The sequence below is a fragment of the Salvelinus fontinalis genome, chromosome 20, assembly GCF_029448725.1.
Source record: "Salvelinus fontinalis isolate EN_2023a chromosome 20, ASM2944872v1, whole genome shotgun sequence".
Taxonomy (NCBI): Eukaryota; Metazoa; Chordata; class Actinopteri; order Salmoniformes; family Salmonidae; genus Salvelinus; species Salvelinus fontinalis.
This window is the reverse complement of record NC_074684.1, coordinates 32,164,030-32,189,607: the sequence shown is the minus strand read 5'-3', so window position 1 is coordinate 32,189,607 and position 25,578 is coordinate 32,164,030. Positions and strand designations below refer to the sequence as shown.

General features: G+C 43.0%; 1 protein-coding gene across 2 annotated transcripts; it reads right to left on the bottom strand.

Moving 5' to 3' along the window:
• Positions 1–4,515: 4,515 nt before the first annotated feature.
• Positions 4,516–24,757, bottom strand: LOC129817728 (mitotic checkpoint serine/threonine-protein kinase BUB1 beta-like). 2 transcript variants are annotated; one of them, XM_055873238.1, is made up of 23 exons: positions 24,648–24,757; positions 23,758–23,899; positions 23,458–23,517; positions 23,045–23,189; positions 21,577–21,773; positions 21,180–21,316; positions 20,700–20,893; positions 20,363–20,463; positions 19,536–19,747; positions 19,082–19,185; positions 18,376–18,509; positions 17,855–17,889; positions 17,631–17,693; positions 17,364–17,404; positions 16,902–17,131; positions 16,251–16,420; positions 15,456–15,596; positions 10,310–10,398; positions 9,779–9,940; positions 9,182–9,312; positions 8,774–8,939; positions 8,243–8,358; positions 4,516–4,817 (listed from the first exon to the last, which is right to left on the bottom strand). In XM_055873238.1, the coding sequence occupies exons 2-23, from the start codon at positions 23,889–23,891 to the stop codon at positions 4,685–4,687; spliced, it is 2,895 nt and encodes a 964-aa protein (XP_055729213.1). In that variant the 5' UTR covers positions 23,892–23,899; positions 24,648–24,757; the 3' UTR covers positions 4,516–4,684. The 2 variants fall into 2 exon arrangements, with proteins under 2 accessions (XP_055729213.1, XP_055729214.1); XM_055873239.1 differs by having other exon boundaries at positions 23,758–23,882; positions 24,648–24,735.
• Between the last annotated feature and the right edge of the window lie 821 nt (positions 24,758–25,578).

Genomic DNA, 25,578 nt, shown 5'->3' with positions numbered 1-25,578 from the left:
CCTCTCTCTCCAGCAATATTCTGATTATGGAGGATTTTACTTGCAAACTAGCCGCCACTCCTCTCCTATCAAATATTAACTTCACCGTGGGATAAGCTTGTACGCCTCACCACCTGTCCAGGCAGGCAGGCAGACAGACGTCCTTGGGAGAGAGAGCGATTTCCCTGAGCCTCTGGCCTAAAGACAGAAAGTTCTAGTGTTATTGTTTAAAGTTAAAGAGCTAGTTCCATCTTTTGGTCATTAGTCCACTTGCAATACAGTCACTCAAACTTTTTCAGCAGGTACCCCATTTTTCTGCCAGAATTTCTGGGGACCCCATTTTTTCTGCCAGAATTTCTGGGGACCCCATTTTTTCTGCCAGAATTTATTGCGACCCCACCACACCCCAAATCTAATGACACAAACTTAATTTAAAAAATTATCAACAAAAAAAAAAGAATCGGTCAATTTCCATTTTTACATCAACAAATAAGCTTAAATTCATTGAATTGTTTTGTTTTCTCTTATCAAAATGAAAAGAAACCGATTAATACATTTACATCTTTCAAATTATCTCAAAAATGTTTGTATATTGTCCCCCCCCTCAAAATTTAAAAAAAAATATATTTATAGATATATATAGATACAGATGTAAATATTTTGGTCCCGTGTGGCTCAGTTGGTAGAGCATGGCGCTTGCAACGCCAGGGTTGTGGGTTCAATTCCCACGGGGGGACCAGGATGAATATGTATGAACTTTCCAAATTTGTAAGTCGCTCTGGATAAGAGCGTCTGCTAAATGACTTAAATGTAAATGTAATATTTTGGGAGCCCCACTGCAGTTTCCCCAAGATCCCCGACTTAATACAATCTCAAAAAACAGCCTGGTCTCAGACTAGACTTAACATAAACGTAAATTAGTATATGTTGCATTTGGTAGGGTTACATAAGACAGAACCTAAACATAGGGTTGTTGGTCAGGGTGGATGGGTGGGCATATTATGCAAATGTCTAGCAACCCAAAGGTTACGTGTTTGAATCTCAGACAACTTTAGCATTTTAGATAATTAGCAACTACTTCTTAGCTACTTCGCCACTACTTTGCATGTTAGCTAACCTTTCCCCTAACCTTCACCCCTAGCATAGGTAACATTCGCCACCTAGCTAACATAAACTCAGCAAAAAAAGAAACGTCCCTTTTTCAGGACCCTGTCTTTGAAAGATAATTCGTAAAAATCTAAATAACTTCACAGATCTTTAATGTAAAGGGTTTAAACACTGTTACCCATGCTTGTTCAATGAACCATAAACAATTAACGGTTGTAAAGACACAAACAGCTTAAAGACGGTAGGCAATTAAGGTCAGTTATGAAAACTTAGGACACTAAAGAGGCCTTTCTACTGACTCTGAAAAACACGAAAAGAAAGATGCCCAGTGTCCCTGCTCATCTACGTGAATGTGCCTTAGGCATGCTGCAAGGAGGCACGAGGACTGCAGATGTGGCCAGGGCAATAAACTGCAATATCCATACTGTGAGACTCCTAAGACAGCGCTACAGGGAGACAGGACAAACAGCTGATTGTCCTCGCAGTGGCAGACCCCGTATAACAACACCTGCACAGGATCGGTACATCCGAACATCACACCTGCGGGACAGGTACAGGATGGCAACAACAACTGCCCGAGTTACTCCAGGAAGGCACAATCCCTCCATCAGTGCTCAGACTGTCCGCAATAGGCTGAGAGAGGCTGGACTGAGGGCTTGTAGGCCTGTTGTAAGGCAGGTCCTCACCAGACATCACCTGCAACAACATCGCCTATGGGCACAAACCCGCCGTCGCTGGACCAGACAGGACTGGCAAAAAGTGCTCTTCACTGACGAGTCGCGGTTTTGTCTCACCAGGGGTGATGGTCAGATTCACGTTTATCGTCGAAGGAATGAGCGTTACACCGAGGCCTGTACTCTGGAGCGGGATCGATTTGGAGGTGGAGGGTCCGTCATGGTCTGGGGCGGTGTGTCACAGCATTATCGGACTGAGCTTGTCATTGCAGGCAAACTCAACGCTGTGCGTTACAGGGAAGACATCCTCTTCCCTCATGTGGTACCCTTCCTGCAGGCTCATCCTGACATGACCCTCCAGCATGACAATGCCACCAGCCATACTGCTCGTTCTGTGCGTGATTTCCTGCAAGACAGGAATGCCAGTGTTCTGCCATGGCCAGCGAAGAGCCCGGATCTCAATCCCATTGAGCACGTCTGGGACCTGTTGGATCGGAGGGTGAGGGCTAGGGCCATTCCACCCAGAAATGTCCCGGGAACTTACAGGTGCCTTGGTGGAAGAGTGGGGTAACATCTCACAGCAAGAAATGGCAAATCTGGTGCAGTCCATGAGGAGATGCACTGCAGTACTTAAAGCAGCTGGTGGCCACAATGGATACTGACTGTTACTTTTGATTTTGACCCCCCCTTTGTTCAGGGACACATTATTCCATTTCTGTTAGTCACATGTCTGTGGAACTTGTTCAGTTTATGTCTCAGTTGTTGAATCTGATGTTCATACAAATATTTACACATGTTAAATTTGCTGAAAATAAATGCAGTTGACAGTGAGGATGTTTCTTTTTTTGCTGAGTTTATATGTTTTGCACACACAAATTGTAATTCATAACATATAAAGAAATGGATGGACATCCACAAATTAATAGATACAGTGCCTTCAGAAAGTATTCACACCCCTTGACTTTTTCCACATTTTGTTGTTACAAAGTGGGATTAAAATTGTATTTGTCATTTGTCAGTGATCTACACAAAATACTCTGTCAAAGTGAAAGAAACATTCAAACATTTGTTAAAAATGTATGTAAAGTAAAACACTAATATCTTGAGAGGTATTCAACCCCCTGAGTCAATGCGTTAGTCACCTTTGGCAGTGATTACAGCGGTGAGTATTTCTGGGTAAGTCTCTAAGAGCTTTCCACACCTGGATTGTGCAACATTTGCCAATTACTCTTCCAAAATTCTTCAAGTTCTGTCAAATTGGTTGTTGATCATTACTAGACAACCATTTTCAGGTCTTGCCATAGATTTAAGTAGATTTAAGTTAAAAAATAATAATAATTCAGCCACTCAGGAACATTCAGTGTTCTTGGTAATTAACTTGTCGACTTGGCCTTGTGTTTTAGGTTATTGTTCTGCTGAAAGGCGAAGTCATCTCCCAGTGTCTGGCGGATAGTAGACAACCCGGTTTTCCTCTAGGAATTTGCTTGTGCTTAGCTGCATTCCATTTTTGTTTTTTGTCCTAGCACTACACAGCCTATTCAAATAAAACTAATCAAGCTTTGATATGAAATCAGCTGTGTAGTATTAGGACAAAAAAACAAAATGTGCACCCCATGGGTCCAGAGGACTGAGTTTGGGAAACTGCTTTAACGATTACACGCATAGCCATAACATAATGCAGCCACCACTATGGTTAAAAATATGGAGTGGTACTCAGTGATGTGTTGTATTTGCCACAAAACAGAACACTTTGTATTCAGGACATTTGAATTGCTTCGCCACATTTTTTTGCAGTATTACTTTAGTGCCTTGGCTGCAAACAGGATGCATATTTTGGAATATTTGTATTCTTTACAGGCTTCTTTCCACTCTGTCAATTAGGTTAGTATTGTGCAGTAACTACAATGTTGATGAACCATCCTCAGTTATCACAGCCATTAAGCTATGTATTTTTTATTTATTTTTTTAAATCACTTTTGCCCTCATTGTGAAATCCCTGAGTGGTTTCCTTCCTCTTCGGCAACAGAGTTAGGAAAGACGCCTGTATGTTTTCAGTAACTGGATGTATTGATACACCATCCAAAGCGTAATTAATAACTTCACCATGCGCAAAGAGATATTAAACACCCCCCCCCCCCCCCCCCCCCCCGGGTGTTTGAAATTCAGTGCTTGACTGAGGGACCTTACAGATAAATTGTGTGCGTGGGGTACAGAGAGGTAGTAATAAGTCAAATCCATGAAACTAGTGACTTAAGCAAATGTATACTTCTGAATTTATTTAGGCTTGACATTTCAGCCTTTCATTTGTACAAATTTCCCAAAACAATATCACTTTGGGGTAGTGTTTAGGTAACAAAAAAAATCTAAATGTATTCCATTTTCAATTCAGGCTGTAACAAAATGTGCAAGAAGTCAAGAGCTGTGAATACCTTCTGAAGGCACTGCATGTCAGACCAAATGTAACATACACTAATTGGAGTGTTCTAGATTTACATTTACTATGTTACTTCAGCCCCCCCCCCCCAAAAAAAACACACAACACAAGTCTGGCTGGTTAACTGCAAGTGTATGCCGTGCTCTAACTTAAGACATAACTCAGATTTATGTCAGTACAGAATTCTCTGTTTATGTACCATAAAACTGTTCAGAGGTGACTGGTCTATGATCGATGCCACCAGGACAATACCCTCTACAGGCCATATATAGGCAGTACATCCTAAAAGTGAATACTACCATTGAAAAGCAAAACAGTCAATGAATAAGACCTATACTTTATTATGAACAATCAATCGCATTTAACAGAAAAACAATTACATTGAAATTAGGAAAAAACAAAAGGACTAGCAAAAAAATAACAGCAACATCTAGGAGACACATAAAATCTAAGTAGATATATCACTAGGAAGGCAGTGCTAGGAAAAAAACTACGCGCCGTAGCAAGCAAATGTAGACTTCTTCATGTCTTCAAGTAGCTCTGTGAGAACTGATACAGAAGGCCTGTCCCCAGGATTCAGAACGGTCCGGAAGAACTGGCTCCAAAACGCATCGCTCCGGTCACTGAAATAAAAAGAAAATGCTTGAGGGACAGGGGATGAAAGACAATATCTGCATCCCAATAATCTAATAATGTGTCCTTTCTCCCGAATTGTGCACTCGTTCACTTCTTCACGGATTTGGTACAAGGCCGCAGGACCAGACTGATTACTAGGACGCATACTCAGAGCTTGCCCTGACCAGCGTCTTCACTGACATTTTCAACCTGTCCGAGTCTAATACCAACACGTTTCAAGCAGACTACCATAGTCCCTGTGCCCAAGAACACTAAGGTAACCTGCCTGAATGACTACAGACCCATAGCACTCAAATCTGTAGCCATGAAATGCTTTGAAAGGCTGGTCATGGCTCACCACAATTATCACAGAAACTCTGGATCCACTCCAATTCACCCCAACAGATGTCGCAATCGCTATTGTACTCCACACTGCCCTCTCTAATCTGGACAAAAGAAACACCTACGTGATAATACTGTTCATTGACTACAGCTCAGCAGCGTTCAACACCAGTGCCCTCCAAGCTCATCAACCAAGTTAATGACCCAGGGACTGAACTGCTCCCTCTGCAAGTGGATCCTGGACTTCCTGACGGGCCGTCTACAGGTGGAGGGTAGGCAACAACACATCCACCACGCTGACCATCAACACGGGAGCCCCCCAGGGGCGCGTGCTTGGTCCCTCCTGTACTCCATTCACCCACAACTGCGTGGCCGTGCACGACTCAGACGCCATCATTAAGTTTGCTGACGACGCAATGGTATTAGGTCTCATCACCGACTACAGTAAACAGAGGGCCGAGCACACCCCCCATTCACATCGACGGGCTTTCGTGGAGCTGGTCGAGAGCTTCAAGTTCCTCAAAGTTCTACAGCTGCACCATTGAATGCATCTTGACTTGGTATGGAAACTGCTGTCAGAGGAAAGCCCTAAAAATGGTCAAAGCCTCCAGCCACCCAGGTCATAGACTGTTCTCTGCTCCCGCACGGCAAGCGGTACAGGATAGCCGATTAATTGGGGCCGATTTCAAGTTTACAAAATCTGTAATTAGCATTGTTGGACGCCGATTACATTGCATTCCACGAGGAAACTGCGTGGCAGGCTGACCACCTGTTACACGAGTGCAGCAAGGAGCCAAGATAAGTTGCTAGCTAGCATTAAACTAACAAAAAACAATCAACCTTAACATAATCACTAGTTAACTACACATGGTTGATGATATTACTAGGTTACCTAGCTTGTCCTGCGTTGCATATAATCAATGTGGTGCCTGTTAATTTATCATCGAATCACAGCCTACTTCGCCACACGGGGGATAATTTAATTATCAAAAGCACAATTGCAAAAAAAAGCACAACCTTTGCACGAGTGTACCTAACCATGAACATCAATGCCTTTCTTAAAATTACACAGATCATATATATATATATATATATATATTTTTTTTTAAACCTGCATATTGTGTTAAAATAAATTAATGTTAGCAGGCAATATTATTGCATGGCCCCAATGCTCCTCTGTACCTCACCCATATGTGTTACTCTTTTTAATCATGTTCTTCCCTTATGTAAGCTGCACTGCAATTAGGTTTTAATGGCAATACTAAAGTGACTATTAGAACATACAATAGACAAAGGTATATGAAATACAAATGGTAGCGAGAAAGTCGACCCGTCATAATTCCTATAATAACTACAACCTAAAACCTAACTGGGAATATTGAACCACCAGCTTTCATATGTTCTGAGCAACAAACTTAAACGTTAGCTTTTTATTTAATTTTTTTACATGGCACATCTTGCACTTTTACTTTCTTCAACACTGTTTTTGCATTATTTAAACCAAATTGAGCATGTTTCATTATTTATTTGAGACAAAATATAATATATTTTTGTATTATATTAAGTTAAAATAAGTGCTTGTCCAGTATTGCTGTAATTGTCATTATAAAATATAAATAAATACAAAACTCAGCCGATTAATCGGTATCGGCGTTGAAAAATCATAAAATCGGTCCACCTCTAGTACAGGAGCACCAAGTCTGGAACCAAAAGGCTCCTGAACAGCTTCTACCCCCGAGCCATAAGACTGCTGAACAGTTAATCAAGTGGCCACGCTGACTATTTACATACCCTGTGTATTATCTATCCCGATTGCCTCTTCACCTTTACTCCTACCTAAATGTAGATATTACCTCTACCTCGTATCCCTGCACATACTCCTTGTATATAGCCTCTCATTTTATTGTTACCATTTATTTTTTGGCAAATCTAAAAAATAAATAACAAATTAAATAAATGTGAACTCTGCATTGTTGGGTAAGGGCTCGTAAGTAGGCCTTTACAACCGGTGTAGACTTCACTGTGAGTCGGCGCATGTGACATAAATGTGTTTGATAATATGGTGAAAAACAAGAGGATTGGAAGACAGAGGTCAGTTGTGTTCCAACATACCTAAATGGCTTCCTAACCTCATAATTCTCTCCATGACCACTTATCAGACAGCCGCAGGGTCATCACTAGTTACAACAGGCACGAAGTCAGAAGGCCCGCCTACTGGACCAATCAGATGAGGGTGTGTGATGAGGCATATTCCGGTTGGTGGGAAATGCCTCATTTTCGAAATAGCATCTCTTGAGTTCAAGTTTGATATAAAATGTGTATATCAAAACATAATACTGTGTATTAAAAGTACTGTATGTAAAGTGCAGGAATAAATTTAACAAAATATCAGTAAAAAAACTAAAACATTTAAAACAAAGTTACATTTGTCCTCCTAAGAAGATGGGCTAATAGAACATTTCCAGACAGGTTTCAATCCCAGTGTTTTCAACCAAAAGGCTCAGACTTAGTTTCCATCTCTGTGGCCCGGCACCCATCTCTCACTTGGGGCCAAAGCCAGGCCACTGGTACTTTCAGATTTCATTAACATAACAATGGCTAACTGTGAACTTTAACACCTCACAAAGCAAATAAGGTTGAAGGTGTCATATTAAAAAAATTATGAAATATCTGTGAAACTACATTTTACTTGTGGATTATTTAAAATCAAAAATCAAGGTGTCAATTTGTCAACATGCCATTTTTAAAACAATGCATATATTAAACCTATTTTGGTTTAACACAAGTAGTAAGGGCAAACAAGCTCGCTAGGAGAGTTTGAATAAGACATCCAATTAGGACTCTGCATTTAAAACGGTTGGTTTATTAGATAATAAATAAGCTAATCATTGATGATTAGATTCAAGCAACGCAAGTCTCTCGTCTGCATACACATACTCCCTCATCGGATTGGTCGTTCCCCACAAACCGTAAGCCGGGGTACACGTCATCACACCCCCTCATCCGATTGGTCGAGTAGGACAGGCCTTCTGACAGTGGCAACTGGTGACGACCCAGCGGCAGGACATGACAAGAGGAAACCATACTATACCTGGGATGTGCTTCCTGATATTCCTCCAGTGTCCACACAGAGTATTCCTTAACCAGGCGCATGGTTCTCTTCTTCAGCAGAGTGTGGACAGTCTCTGCAATGCCCAGGAGATCCACCTGTAATCAGGGGAGAGCAACAGCTACTGAACTAGAGCAGAGCAACTCTCAAAACATAAATGGAGGTATCAGGTAGATTTTTAGGATCGATTTTTAGGATGGGTTTTAATTAAATATACATTAAAGAAAAAAGCTAATTGCAGTGCAGCTTACATAAGGGAAGAACATGATTAAAAAGAGAAACATATGGGTGAGGTACAGAAGAGCATTGGGGCCATGCAATAAATAAAATACATCCTACATAATGTAAATAAAGTATAAAGATGCTGATGGGGGCAGGCCAGGGGTTTTTGGGGTGTGCATATCAATTAGAAATAGTGAAACATTGACTTTATTCTTGAAGTCTTTAGACTCTGGAAAGCATGTAGCAATGTGACGATGGCAACAAGAGGCTGTAGACAGGCGTGTACCGTACCTGATAGGGGCTGGCAGAGGGGGCTAGTAGGCCCTGTGTGATGAAGTTCTGGGCTGCTGGGAGGCTGTGTGCTGCTGTCACCTCTGGCTGAAGCTCCAGGTCCACGGAGCAGGAGAAGTCCAGCGCAACGGCAGCACCAATCTCACCCATTGGTTCATCATAAGGACTGAGGGGGGAGCAGAGAAAATGAAGAATAAGACTTGACTAGTAGATTATATGACTGGATTTAAAGAAAATCCACATGTAGGGAAACAGCCCTACTGTTCATCTCCCACAGCGAGTGTATGCAAGCATGCAAGGACTACAGTGAGTAAGTAATATGCCTGTATGTCAGGAGTCTGAACAACACATGCAAGTCTGCATTTGGCAACTCATATGCATGCGTGGCTGGACCGTGTGTGTGCATACCGATTCATGACCAGTGTGTCTGGACTGAGAGCTCCGTGGATCAGGTGGCAGGAGTGCATGAGTCTCACCAGCTCCACTGTCTGCATGGCCAGGGAGGCCACGATTTCCTCAAAGGACTCCTCAGCCACCTCCTGTGTATGACAGAAGGAGGGGAACCGCAGACCGTAATCAGAATCCTGTTCTTTACATCATAACTATTGTTTTTTTGCAAAAAGAACTCAACTAGCGGTTCTTAATGGACAAGTTCAAATACAACCTCCTCGGTTTCAGATCATTTTCTTCTGTTTGATGCCTACTGAACACGACCCAAGGTAGACTATAAAATAACATCTTGCAAATGGTTTATACGCCGAGCTATTGTTATTTTATTGGTGGGGAAAGGTTGCAAGATCGAATCCCCGAGCTGACAAGGTAAAAATCAGTCGTTCTGCCCCTGAACAAGGAAGTTAACCCACTGTTCCTAGGCCGTCTTTGAAAATAAGAATTTGTTCTTAACAGACTTGCCTAGTTAAATTAAAGGTAAAAAAATGTATTTAAAAAAAAGCAGATTCTATAAGGGTACAATAATGCATGGAGGACAGGGGTGGAACTACCCACGCGCAGTGTGCTCTGCTGGGGGGCCTTGTGGACCGTGACGCAGCCATCCTGGAACAGGAAGCAGCGCCCCGCGTCGTGGACGGGTGCCTGGGAGTCCCGGGCTAGTCGCTCCCTCAGTTTTGAGCCGATGTAGAAGTCCCACGGCACCGCAGTGCGATCCAGCTGCACAAGGCAAGAGTGACGTGTTAGATCTCAACTCACTGGAATGTCAAAACCATCATGTTGATCTCATGGACTGTCAGTCATTGCATCCATAGCACCATATATGGACTTGATTTCTCCAGCTCCATCCCTCAGCTTTATAGCAAAACAAGTGGCGGGGAAAAACTCAAAACTTTGCCTTTAAAATAAAGCCAACGTTCCCGAACGAACCAGCAGTGCAATTTTGCTTAATCTGCAATTCTAGATCGATTGAGGTGGAGTCTGCATACACAAACTGTTTGAGGTGGAGTGTGCATGTAGGAAATCATTCAACTCACATGAAGGACAGTTATTTAAATCTACTTTGAGTTCAGTCATTCACTGCCTTACCTTAATGGCAACGTCACCCCCACCTTGGCCTGCATAGATGGAAAAGTTCTCATAGTCCATCTTGGAATAGGTAGCAAAGGTGTCGTTCCCTTTAAGCAAAAGGGTAAAAAAAAAAAGATGAACAAGCGGTGTAGAGTTATAATCCGTCATTTAAACCAACCGTTCAGCCATCATTAAACCAACCGTCCAGCCATCATTAAACCAACCGTCCAGCCATCAAAATGGCTCCAAGGTGGCTTAGCAGTTCAGACGTCTTTTCCGTATTGTCTTGTCGTGTCCTATATATATATATATATATATTTACACCTTTTCTTCACATATCTTTTATTTATTTTATTATCCAAGAACTCAACTACAAAAGCTTTCCTGCAAAAGCTTTCCTACAACCCGCTTCACCAATTACAATAAGTATTATTTATCTCAATCTGAAAATCCATCGTGGAAGATAGCCAGGGGCTAATTCAGAAGCTAGCCTGATAGCTAACCAGAAGCTACTCCGATAGCTAGCCAGAAGCTAATCTGTAGCTGCCCCGAAATTAGCCGGTTTGCTAGCTAGCGTTGGTGTTTCAGCTGCCCACGTTTTGCGGTCATCAGCTATTCCTTTAGCTCGATAATCTACCGGCACTTTTGTGCAACGCGACTCGGACCGGAGCATTCCGGGACTTTTTCTCTCTCAGTTTCCCCGGATTCCAACCGCAGGCTCTGGACACTTGCACCTTGATTTCGCAGCTAGCTAGCTGCATACCGTGTGACTATTGGCTTACGTCGACCCCGGAGCAAACTCAAATCATGCTGGAGCTAGCCAGCTGAGGAGTTCCATCACCATCCGGACCCGTTTCTTTTGTTGCTGCTGCAGATACGGAACCCCACCGGGCCTTCACGACTGACTGCCGACGTTATCTGCCCGAGGGATTTATCCAACCGGCAAATCCGTCCCGACGTTACCTGAACGCTCACCTGAGGCCCGCTAATCGTTAGCTGTCCTATCGGCTGCTATCTGAACAAAACCCCACTACACGGAACCTACCGACGGAAACGCACGAGGTATCTACAAACAGACCTCCATCCTATGCTGCTACCGATAGCCATATACCCGGCCAGCTGTCTGGATCGCCACGACCCCAACCAACCTCTACTCACTGGACCCTTACTGATCACTCGATTAAGCATGCCTCTCCTTAATGTAAATATGCCTTGTCCATTGCTGTTCTGGTTAGTGTTTATTGGCTTATTTCACTGTAGAGATTCTAGCCCTGCTCTCTATACCATATCCAACCTATCAGTTCCACCACCCACATATGCGATGACATCACCTGGTTTCAATGATGTTTCTAGAGACAAGATCTCTCTCATCATCACTCAATACCTAGGTTTACCTCCACTGTATTCACATTCTACCATACCTTTGTCTGTACATTATTCCTTTAAACTATTTTATCGCCCCCAGAAACTTCCTTTTACTCTCTGCTCTAGTAGCTCTAGGCGACCAATTCTCATAGCTTTTAGCCGTACCATTATCCTACTTCTCCTCTGTTCCTCTGGTGATGTAGAGGTGAATCCAGGCCCTGCAGTACCTGGCTCCACTCCTATTCCCCAGGCGCTCTCTTTTGATGACTTCTGTAACCGTAATAGCCTTGGCTTCATGCATGTTAACATTAGAAGCCTCCTCCCTAAGTTTGTTTTGTTCACTGCTTTAGCACACTCTACCAACCCGGATGTTTTAGCCGTGTCTGAATCCTGGCTTAGAAAGACCACCAAAAATTCAGACATTTTTATCCCCAATTACAATATTTTCAGACAAGATAGAACGGCCAAAGGGGGCGGTGTTGCAATCTACTGCAAAGACTGCCTGCAGAGTTCTGTTATACTATCCAGGTCTGTTCCCAAACAATTTGAACTTCTACTTTTAAAGATCCACCTCTCTAAAAACAAGTCTCTCACCGTTGCCGCCTGCTATAGACCACCCTCTGCCCCCAGCTGTGCTCTGGACACTATATGTGAACTGATTGCCCCCCATCTATCTTCAGAGCTCGTGCTGCTAGGCGACCTAAATTTGAACATGCTCAACACCCCAGCCACCCTACAATCTAAGCTTGATGCCCTCAATCTCACACAAATTATCAATGAACCTACCAGGTACCACCCCAATTCCGTAAACACGGGTACCCTCATAGATGTCATCCTAACAAACTTGCCCTCCAAATACACCTCTGCTGTTTTCAACCAAGATCTCAGCGATCACTGCCTCATTGCCTGCATCCGTAATGGGTCAGCGGTCAAACGACCTCCACTCATCACTGTCAAACGCTCCCTGAAACACTTCAGCGAGCAGGCCTTCCTAATCGACCTGGCCGGGATATCCTGGAAGGATATTGATCTCATCCCGTCAGTAGAGGATGCCTGGTCATTTTTTAAAAATGCCTTCCTCACCATCTTGAATAAGCATGCCCCATTCAAGAAATTTAGAACCAGGAACAGATATAGCCCTTGGTTCTCTCCTGACCTGACTGCCCTTAACCATCAGAAAAACATCCTATGGCGTTCTGCATTAGCATCGAACAGCCCCCGTGATATGCAACTTTTCAGGGAAGCCAGAAACCAATATACACAGGCAGTTAGAACAGCCAAGGCTAGCTTTTTCAAGCAGAAATTTGCTTCCTGCAACACAAATTCAAAAAAGTTCTGGGACACCGTAAAGTCCATGGAGAATAAGAACACCTCCTCCCAGCTTCCAACCGCTCTGAAGATAGGAAACACTGTCACCACCGACAAATCCACTATAATTGAGAATTTCAATAAGCATTTTTCTACGGCTGGCCATGTTTTCCACCTGGCTACCCCTACCCCGGACAACAGCACTGCCCTCCCCTCTGCTACTCGCCCAAGCCTTCCCCATTTCTCTTTCTCCCAAATTCAGTCAGCTGATGTTCTTAATGAGCTGCAAAATCTGGACCCTTACAAATCAGCCGGGCTAGATAATCTGGACCCTTTCTTTCTAAAACTATCTGCTGAAATTGTTGCCACCCCTATTACTAGCCTCTTCAACCTCTCTTTCGTGTCGTCTGAGATCCCCAAAGATTGGAAAGCAGCTGCGGTTATCCCCCTCTTCAAAGGGGGGGACACCCTTGACCCTAACTGCTACAGACCTATATCTATCCTACCCTGCCTTTCTAAGGTCTTCGAAAGCCAAGTCAACAAACAGATTACCGACCATTTCGAATCACACCACACCTTCTCCGCTATGCAATCTGGTTTCAGAGCTGGTCATGGGTGCACCTCAGCCACGCTCAAGGTCATAAACGATATCGTAACCGCCATCGATAGGAAACAATACTGTGCAGCCGTATTCATTGACCTGGCCAAGGCTTTTGACTCTGTCAATCACCACATCCTCATTGGCAGACTCGACAGCCTTGGTTTCTCTAATGATTGCCTCGCCTGGTTCACCAACTACTTCTCTGATAGAGTTCAGTGTGTCAAATCGGAGGGTCTGTTGTCCGGGCCTCTGGCAGTCTCTATGGGGGTGCCACAGGGTTCAATTCTTGGACCGACTCTCTTCTCTGTTTACATCAATGATGTCGCTCTTGCTGCTGGTGATTCTCTGATCCACCTCTACGCAGACGACACTATTCTGTATACTTCTGGCCCTTCTTTTGACACTGTGTTAACAACCCTCCAGGCGAGCTTCAATGCCATACAACTCTCCTTCCGTGGCCTCCAACTGCTCTTAAATACAAGTAAAACCAAATGCATGCTCTTCAACCGATCGATGCCTGCTCCTGCCCGCCTGTCCAACATCACTACTTTGGACGGCTCTGACTTAGAATATGTGGACAACTACAAATACCTAGGTGTCTGGTTAGACTGTAAACTCTCCTTCCAGACCCACATCAAACATCTCCAATCCAAAGTCAAATCTAGAATTGGCTTCCTATTCCGCAACAAAGCATCCTTTACTCATGCTGCCAAACATACCCTTGTAAAACTGACCATCCTACCAATCCTCGACTTCGGTGATGTCATTTACAAAATAGCCTCCAAAACCCTACTCAATAAATTGGATGCAGTCCATCACAGTGCCATCCGTTTTGTCACCAAAGCCCCATATACTACCCACCACTGCGACCTGTACACTCTCGTTGGCTGGCCCTCGCTTCATACTCGTCGCCAAACCCACTGGTTCCAGGTCATCTACAAGACCCTGCTAGGTAAAGTCCCCCCTTATCTCAGCTCGCTGGTCACCATAGCAGCACCTACCTGTAGCACGCGCTCCAGCAGGTATATCTCTCTAGTCACCCCCAAAACCAATTCTTCCTTTGGACGCCTCTCCTTCCAGTTCTCTGCTGCCAATGACTGGAACGAACTACAAAAATCTCTGAAACTGGAAACACCTATCTCCCTCACTAGCTTTAAGCACCAGCTGTCAGAGCAGCTCATAGATTACTGCACCTGTACATAACCCATCTACAATTTAGCCCAAACAACTACCTCTTTACCTACTGTATTTATTTATTAATTTATTTTGCTCCTTTGCACCCCATTATTTCCGTCTCTACTTTGCACTTTCTTCCAATGCAAACCAACCATTCCAGTGTTTTTTTTAGTTTTTATTTTACTTGCTCTGTTGTACTCACTTCGCCTCCATGGCCTTTTTATATTTTATTTATTTATACATATATCTGTTTGCCTTCACCTCCCTTATCTCACCTCACTTGCTCACATTGTATATAGACTTATTTTTTTCACTGTATTATTGACTATATGTTTGTTTTTACTCCATGTGTAACTATGTGTTGTTGTATGTGTCGAACTGCTTTGCTTTATCTTGGCCAGGTCGCAATTGTAAATGAGAACGTGTTCTCAATTTGCCTACCTGGTTAAATAAAGGTTAAATAAAAAATAAAAAAATTAAAAATTAAACCAACCGTCCAGCCATCATTAAAACCAACCGTCCAGCCATCATTAAAACCAACCGTCCAGCCATCATTAAAACCAACCGTCCAGCCATCATTAAAACCAACCGTCCAGCCATCATTAAAACCAACCGTCCAGCCATCATTAAAACCAACCGTCCAGCCATCATTAAAACCAACCGTCCAGCCATCATTAAAACCAACCGTCCAGCATTCATTATTAGTTGAACTACCTAGAATCAGCACATCATCTTCCTCAGCCATGGGAAGGGGACCATCCTCTGAGTAGAAGTTAGGAAAGGAGCTCAGGTCCACTTGATCCAGCAACTGTTGTCTCACCCTCACACTGCAAGGGTCCTCAATCACAGGTTGTACTGCAATAACAGGATGAAAGAACAAGGCATTCCAACATCAAATAGACTTTACTTATTCCTTACAGCTCCTAGTGAAGCCAAGAGTCTTAAATATACTAGTCATACAAAATGAATTGAATCCAAAGTGAATGGGCACTGGGTTGAACCCCCAAATAGTCAGATTCGGCAGTGTTAAATAGGTGAAATTAAATGTCAGTGTGCAATCGAACACACGAATTCATAACTAATAGTTTCTTATGGACCACATGGAGTTAACAGTTACCTACTATGGACCAATGCTTCTACTGAAACATAAGATTACAAACAATCAAAATGAAAAAAGGTATTTTAATAAAATTAATAGAATGCTTATTTTTTGGGGTCCACTAAACTGCCATGTGCAACACTTTTACATTGATTGAGGTGAAATATGGCTTTCTTGGGCAGCCAAAGAAAAGGCAGGCAATAATTTATACTGGAAATAGGGTTGTGTGTAAAGTATTTTCCCCCCATAATTTTTATTTAAATTACGTCATTTAGCAGGCTCTTATGCAGAGCAAATTACAGTAGTGCATACATTTCACACTTCCCCCCTTCTCTGTCCTGGTCCCCCGTGGGAATCAAACCCACAACCCTGGAGTTGAAACCACCATGCTCTACCATCGAGATACTCACTGCATGGTGAATTCTGGTCTATGGCGTCGAGGTGGGGTTCGGCGTGGCTCTCCTCCAGCCTGCCGAGTTGGTGGACGGCCTTTCCTCCAGAGTTCGTGCACATGGAGGAGGCGGAGGTGGGGCCTGAAGCCATGGAGCCCCAAGCCTCCAGACTGGCTTCTTGGATGGGGCTGCAGAGCAAACATCAAGGAGATGGTCACAAGTTCCCTGTTCAAATAGATATTTTCTTGAAGTAATTACTGTTTTGACATAATTGGTGAAAGCAGAATACAATGGGTTTTAGAATGTTGGTAACTTCAGAGCTGCACGTTATGACTTTTCCCTTTATTTTCCATTTGAGCGGGGTTGTGTTCATTTGGCATGAAACTGAAGAAAACGAGTTGTAAAGAGGGGAGGTACTACCTGAACATGTCCAATAAGAAACGGGTCATTTTAAGATACCTTCAAAACATTTTACAACGGTGTGCCCGCATCAATGAACACAGCCCCGGTTTATCATCATGACTTGCACTGGCAGAGTTGGTTTAGAATGACTCCGGGAATGACTCCGGGAGGGAAAGGGGACAAGCTACAGAGCTCGCTGCCATCAAACTCTCAATAAGGCTAGTGGACTTGTCAGTCGGGTCAAGTCATTGGGTGGTCAAACTATACCTGAGCTTCTTCCTTCCGTCCGAGTCAAGTTGAGGGTTAATGCCGGGCTCCTTGGTCAGAATGCCAGCGTTGGGCAAGACCGCCCTCTGTCCCATGGCGTGATAAGGAGAGGAGGCCATCTTGGCGGCCTTCACAAAGTCCTGCGTGTCCTCTGGGCTGGAGCACAGAGTCTTGTTCTTGTGGCCGCTGACCACCTCCTCGTTCAGGGACTCTGTTCTCTCTGGGAAGTTCTGGATGGTACAAGTCAATCAATCTACCTATTGATATGATTTTTTTCTGCAACTAGGAACTTCCAACAGATAACATACGTACACTAGACTGAGCTCAGGTCTGAGTTAGAAAGACCGCACAAACAGATCTGGGAACAGGCTATACATTCAGGTCGTGCCTGAACTGTACTAGATTAGAGAGGTCACTTTGTAGCACAAAATGTAAATTTCAGTTAAAAAAAACTGTCCAAACCTTATATAATTGAGTTCGTGCAGAGCGGGGGATACTGCCACCTGTCAAAAAAAAAAGAAGCTTTTTTTATTTTTATAATAATCACCTTTGAAGTGCATGGAAAAGCCTGAAATACTTTGATTAGTGTCATTGTTCCCGCATAATTATTTGTTATCCAAATAATAGTACTGTGTTAAAACAACATGTTTAAACCCATGTTACAAAACTTCCTTAATATAGTTTTGAAGCAGGTTGGCATTTAGAGGACTTGTGTTCATTCAGAATTACCTGGAAACGGGTATGGAGTCTTAAAGCAAAGACCTCTGTCTCCAGCAGGTAGGAAAACATCATCTAAAATAGCAATCAAGTCAGAGAAAGACCTCAAGTACAGGTCAAAGTTGATAATTGACTATCAAATACCTAATATTTTTTTTACCTCACATTTTTTTGTATGTTGCATGTATAGCGTTATAGCATGTATAGCGTAGATGCATACTGTAATGAACACAAACCTGGAAACATGTCCTTTTCACGGGGAATAGGGTTTCTGTAAAGTAAAATGGGGGAGACATTTCATTGTCATATAGCCTAATTCATGTATGTGAAAATATGATTTGTTTGACTGTCTATGACAATGTAAACTAGACTTAAGCTATCAGGCCCTGTTCTTATGCACGATGCAACGCGGAGTGCCTGGACGCAGCCCTTAGCCATGGTATATTGGCCATATATATATATACCAGTTTATAATAGCAATAAGGCTCCTCTAGGGTTAGTGATAGATCGATGTGTGTGTATACATATATATATATACACACACACATCGATCTATCACTAACCCTAGAGGAGCCTTATTGCTATTATAAACTGGTTACCAATGTAATTAGAGCACTAAAAATAAATGTTTTGTCATACACTTGGCATACGGTCTGATATACAACGGCTGTCTGCCAATCAGAATTCAGGGCTTGAACCACCCAGTTAATAATGTTTATTAATGCCGTGATATATGACAGGATTCTCAATGGCTTACCCAGACCCATGTGCAGAGCCAGACTGGGATCCTTCATCAAAGATCTGGAAGGCCATTCCATTCTGTTGGCTGGTAGGTAGGACAGTTCCAGACCTACGCTCTGTTATTTGCATGGACTCGGTCCCAGTGACGATCTAGGAGCAAAATGGTTTATTTTGCATGAAATCGCTTTTAGACAGCAGGGTTGTGTTCAGTAATGAGAAAATGTTTAGAAACTAACTTGTCCAATAAGAAACACATTTTCCTGTTGCAACCCCTAGGATATTTTTCAGAAGCAGTGGCAGAGTAAAGTTGGGTCTTCCTGGGGCATACATCTATACAAAAAAAATATTAAACTGGGGAAATACTGGCTACGGTGCGCTCTACTGAACACGACCCAGATAATATGGTTATCCCAAACAAGTTGCTTTCACAGTCGACATCAATGACCTCTGCAGTTTGTCTAAACACTTTCTAGCTGGGTTTCCTAAACAGACTTCCAACTGAAAAGAAAAAGGGAAGGCAAATCACAATTGCAAAACAAATTGGACATTTGCAATGCAAGCTCAGATCTCAAACCAGGGTAGTGTTCAGTAGGCATGAAAGGCAACGAAAGGGGTAGATAATAGCTGAATGTATCCAATAAGAGACACTTTGTTACAAAACGTGTTGCTACGATGTGCTCTAATGAACACAACAGTAGATTAAGAGTCTTAAAACCACTTGCCTGTTGTGATCGTTGCTGGGATTGCTGCAACTGAAGCAGTCGTTGCTTCTCATCTATCTGTTGCCTCAGCCTCTCTTTGGCTTGGTTCTGCTGTTGAATTGTCTCTATCCAAAGGAAAGGGAGGGAATAAACAATTAATAAAGAGTCATGGGTGGTTGACCTTGAGGGAATATGCCAATATGAGGAGAGAAGATCAGTGAAAAAAAAAAATAGTCAGAAGACAAAATGGTAGGCCCCGAGTGACCGTGTGAAACAGCAGTCGAAAGCACAGTAGCCCATTTTATTCCCCGACAATTTACATGAACATGGATACACACAGCTTTACCCAAGTATTTTGACCAAATCAATATCGGTTGTATGTATATACTTTAAAAGATGCATGTGAAAACAGGAAATATGTCAAATGTCATGGAACATCCCAAGTATAATGTGACAGTTACTGTCCAATGGTAACCTTCGATTTCTTGCCGCTTGCGTGCGAAGTAGTGTTCGGCACGCAGCTCTTCGATGCTCAGCTCCACAGCGCCATTCAGCAGGAGCTCTTTGAGATACATGCTCTGTTCCTTCACCCCGCCTCCTCCCTCCTCCAACGCAGACTCCTCTTTGGAGGGGGGCGGGTGATCAGAGAAGACAGTGTTCACTGCCGGGTCAATCTTACACTCAGACCTGTAGCCGTGGAGAAAGGGGAGATTATTTTTGCTGTGTTTAGTCAAGAGATAAGACATTAGCAACCCTACTTGGTTAGTTAGCTACTGCGAACAAGAGTTTCCATGGTTTCTAAGAGCATAACCAGACCATTGAGAGTTTATGCATTAACTTCTTGTAATTTACTCCTTTTACTAAAACACATTTTTGACCAAAATATGCACCAACATTAATTCTGAACAGGTAGAAAATTCATGCGAGTGTTCTTTATATGCATTTATGAACCTTACTCTTTACACTTGAGACATTTGTAACAACAAAATTAGTTTGCAGAGTCCATCTTTAACCATAAGGGGAGTTCCTCTAACCTGGCCCTTGATCAGCTGCTTGAGTCAACTTTAGTCCTCCTCCACTACTCACACAGAAGGGGTCTGGTCACCCTCCTCCACTACTCACACAGAAGGGGTCTGGTCACCCTCCTCCACTACTCACACAGAAGGGGTCTGGTCACCCTCCTCCACTACTCACACAGAAGGGGTCTGGTCACCCTCCTCCACTACTCACACAGAAGGGGTCTGGTCACCCTCCTCCACTACTCACACAGAAGGGGTCTGGTCACCCTCCTCCACTACTCACACAGAAGGGGTCTGGTCACCTTCCTCCACAAAAGGCTGGAAGTTGAGCCTGCTGGCAGGGACCGTTACACTGGAGGCAGAACACCACGACTTCTGGGGAATCTGCCATGAAAGAACACCTCCTTAAAATGGCTTAATAATAAGTTATAAACAGTCAAATAGAAAAAGGTTCCACGGACAATGGTATTAGTTCCATATTAAAACACAAAGCCAAGTCTACCAACTCAATTCTATTCACTACTGGCAAGCCATCTCGACAAAGTCTCAGATTAGAAACAGTGCACATTGATGCAATGAAAATGACAGGTCAAGTTATCTATGGAGATCGGCGGTCAAACCTTGTCGGCCAATTGCTCAGGCATGACTTCATTCTCTTTGGCCCGGCTGCTGGGTGGTGCCATCCAGGGTTCCAGCTTCAGTTCTGAAGCTTGAAGGGAATCCGCCTGGTTCTCGTTAAACCCCAGGATCGGGTTTTTCTGAATGTGGCGAGCGGACCGTCTGGGCAACTGCAAGTTCAGCCTTCGAGAGTGTCCTACCAAAGATAGCAAAACAGTTCTCAACCGCTACATCCCTACTTTACTTTTAACCAAAGGCTCAATGGGTTTTTCTTGCGTCAAAGTACAGCATTTCATCTGAAAATACTGCATTTTAGAACATTTTCTAAACATCAACCAAGATCCGACTCTGGATCCACTTTCCTCAAAGACGGCATTGAATTCAGAACAGCGCCGATTGGCTGAGAAAGCCCCATCTACACACCCATTCGTAGAGCAGCAACTTTGCAGCAAAACCCCTAGTAATGACCACAAAGGGCTAACCTGCAGCCTCTGTTCGATTGACTGGTGCGACATCCTTCTTCCTCCCCCGTGGTCTCAGATCTACCATACTGGTTCTTGCTGGTTCTGGTTCCTCAGTTGCAGACATAGCCTGATGGGCCACCCTGGCCTGGAAACCACTAAAAGGAAAAAATAATAATCACCAAACCACAAGAAAAGCAAGGACAAGGGCTGTGCCTAAATACTCATTAAATCACGCTAAAGTAATTACTATGAACTAATAGTACATTCTGTTCAGTACAAATGAAAATCTAAATACTATGACTTATTTGTGACATAATGAGACATTGTTTACAGCCTACTTCCTTCCGTATACGACGTAGACAGAGGCAGACATAAGACAGCTAACAAGGAATGGACAGAGACAAGGAGCACACACTTATGATATTGCTGAAGTTTATCCATGGGCTGGGCTCCGCACTTAAGTCCCTCTTGGAAGATGGCGTCTGCCTTCTGGAAGTTGCCGTGCTTCTCGAACTCCTCCGCCCAGGTAATGTAAAGGTCAGCCCGAGTGAGTCCGATGCCGTTGTCCTGCATGTAGCTGAACATTTCCAGGGGCTCCATGCTGTTCTGGGCCTACAAAACAGCAGTGTCCATTAGGCACCAAAACAAACTCAAATAAGGAGGAACTCCCTGGACTTGTCCAATAAGAAAATCTCATTTTCGTTTAATGTTGCAAAATAACTTAGAACTTTTCCGTTGCGTACCCTAATAAACACAACCCAAGCTGTGTCAAATGTTCAGAGTTCTGTATCGATGCACACAGGTGGGTAGTGATAGCATGCAAGCCAATGTCTGTGCTTTACCCAGTAGTAATGTACAGTATATTGAACGGCAGGGGTTGGAAAAGGTTCGATGAACAGAATCCCCAAAAAATAGAGGAACTGTAACAAACATTTTCAAATCTTGAGAACTGGTTGTTATTTTTTGTTCCATAAACACTTCTAATGTCTAGTATATAATTCAGTGAAATGATGCTAGTAATAGCCTAAACACATTCCAAGCCACATCATGATTGTCTGCATTTTAAGCCAAGCTCCCTCCATGTCCACCCTCTCTCCTCACCCGTGAACTGTCCGTTGCCTCTAGCACTTACAGTATCTGTCCATAAAACTAGCTTACCCATTCCATAGCCAGCTGCTCTATCCATGCTAATTGGTGGAGTAAATTAAATAGCCAAATGTCAAAACAATTGATTTCACTAGGTACATTTTTTTTTCAACAAAAAATATAAACTGATACTTTTTGGGGTTCTAACCGGTTCAGAACTTTATTCTTCCGGTCGGAACAGAACAAAATAAATTAAGATTATTTTCAGAATGATTGGAAAATGTTTGTTCCAACCCGTTCACATTTTCATACAAATTGATGCGAGCATCTAAACATGGCTGTAAACATGCATTATTACACCTAGTATTAGCTTGGGGAATACAGCGAATATCACTCCATTCCACTATTGTCAATGAAGGGAAACAATGAAACTGAGCAATATTTCATTTGGATTACAATATTCCAGGCTATACTTAGTAAAGCATGCGTTTGCAAGTGTGATGTTGTATGAGTGGGCAATAAACTACCTTAGCTCTTGCTTAGCTCAATAAACAAATTGGATATGAACAAGATCACACATAAAAATGTAGATATTCTCATTGACCATCAGAGTGTGATCATAGAAGCGAGGCACACGAGGCTATCGGTATTCCTTCATCTTTTAGCAATCCATGTCATGTTGCCGCTCACTAGCTCTGGTCCAGGGCGTTAGCGGAGTTTGTCTATGGAGTTCAACGTCGTTTAATACAGGGCGGTAGTGGAGGATCACGCACTAACAACCTGGACTAGCCACTCACCAAATTGATCCAGAGGTTGATGTAACGGGGGTCATCGTAGTATTTCTTGTCATGAGCAAAGAGCTGCACAGCCCTCTCCAGCATGGCCGTAAGACTGCTCTCTTTACTACCCTGGGGGTAGGTCTTGAGTGTCCATTTTAGGTACCTGCACAACACAGAAGACAAAGTTGTGTATGGTCCCAGAGTGTGTGTGTGTCTGTGTGGTCAAACTATAGTCCCGAGGGACATTTTGGATTGGACGCAGGTTTAACAGGATTTAAAAAATGGACCTATACAAAAACTAAAAACAGATCACACAAAAACCATCATGGCAGGTGAAGTTAGGGAGCATGGGGAAGTGTATGTCTAAACCTCTGTGTGTGTGTGTGGTGTTACTGAGTGAGGTGAATTGCATATGCTGCTGCACATCTCACCTATCCCAGATATCAAGTGGATCATCTCCAGTGTACATACGGAGTTCCAATTCAAACGCTCTGTGGGGCACAAACACGGAGCTTTCAATGTTATAGACTGAGCCTGTGTGAACTTTTAAAGATACGCCCCATGTAGAAAATCAACAAATCGACACAAAACCAAATTCTAGAACAGATATTAAAATATATCTCTACACAAAACCAAAACAGAATAGCCCGGAACGTGATTCTTATCACCAAACCTAAAATGGTTGAATATAGCTAGCTAGTAACATCGTGAAGACAGCGTTGTCGACATACTGTCTCTGTTGCTGGATAGCTGCATGGCTGGATCCCTCTTGGTGGCTGAGGTGCAGACCAGTCACAGCCAATCCCTCTCTCAATGGCTGGATGTTCTCTTTAAACAGCTCCCGTTCTGCCTCCACCTGGGCCATAACCACAACTTTGAAAAAAAGGGGATGTTCACTAGCTAGTTACTTTAAATTGCTAATATAAAAAGTAGCCTACAATCTAGATTACAACATGACACCAGTGTACATGACACCATACATACGCACATCACTAAAGTTATATTGGACGTATTGTACTGAATTTGTCAGTGTTCCTTCTACATTACTAACGCTAACTAACGTATATTCATTTACGACTAGAATACAAAACAAAAACACTTAAACGCTTACACTTGGTAATAGTAAAGCAAGCTAACTAACAGTACGTGGCTGAAGTAACATTTACAGTTTAGTCATTTAGCAGACGCTCATATCCATAGCTGGACAGGAGAAATTAGGTTTGAGTGCCTTGCTCAAGGGCACATCGACAGACTTTAGGCCAACTTAGATTTGTATTAACGACTAATTTGATGATTTAACTAACATTAGCCAGCAATCTGCTGTTCATGACACACTAGCGAGCTAACTTTATTGGTTTGCATTTTTGTTATTTTAGTAATGCTGAAACGCCACTCATTAAAATACTAACGTTACCAGCTTCAAGCTAACGTTAGTTTGGCAGCAACACAGTTATTTTATAACTAACGTTAGCTAGCTTAATGAAAGGGACCGGTCGAGTTTGTGGTTGTGAGCTTGTAACGTTAGTGGTAGCTAAATTTACATACATTATGCAATGTACAACTCAAACTTAGCTAGCTAAAGACAATTTACAGTTTCTGTAATTATACAAAATATATTTACCGCTTCTCTTCTCAAATCTTGAAATGCAAAAGTTGGCTATAGCTGGTTACGTCTGTGCTTTTCACACATTTAAAATGAACCGCCAGCAAAGGACGAAAGCGATTGGATTATATATTTTTTGATCCGCCTATTCGTCTTCTTCGTCTGTGAGTTTTATGTCGGACTACAACCCTAAAAGGTGTGTTGCCGCCACCAACTGGACGGGTTGAAGCCAAAACAAGGTCAAAAGAAAAGCCATATGTTATAGGGAAACTAACTTAATCCACCCAAATCAAAATGTTACATTGAAAAAGCAAAACAAAACTCCCATTTCTTCCTTCTTTCAATTCTCCATATCTCCCTTCTCAGGCTCTAGGGCCTGAGAGGGTGGTACGGCTTGTGAAAATATTCCATGTAACTCCTTCGCCGGAAATCTTTCAGCCCCAGGAACCGCGCTGCCGCTTCCACAATGATTTATATCTTCCTGGACCTTCTCTCCACCTTGGCAGTGCCATTTATCACCATAGCTATAAAGGCCACAAAGTTCACCTTAACATTACAAATGTCAGGATCCTGCAAGTGAAAGGGACCCCCTGCCGCCTGGAGTGAAGGCCTATCCACCACCATGGACTCCATTCACACCCTCAACCCTTTTAACAGCTGCTGCATGTGATATGCTCTGGATAGCCCTGACTTTGGCCACCTCATTTTCTTTCACCCTTGTGGGGCATTTGAAAGACGTGGCTTCATGGTTCCCACCACAATTGCAACATGTCACATTTTCATCACTTTTATAACATACAATATGATATTTTCCACAACTTGAACATCTCAGTTTCTCCCTTCTGCAAACACTCGAAACATGACCCAAAGCTTTACAATGATTCCACTGCATTGGTCTTGGGATAAAGGCTCTAACTCTGTAGTGTATATACCCTAACTTCACTTGAGT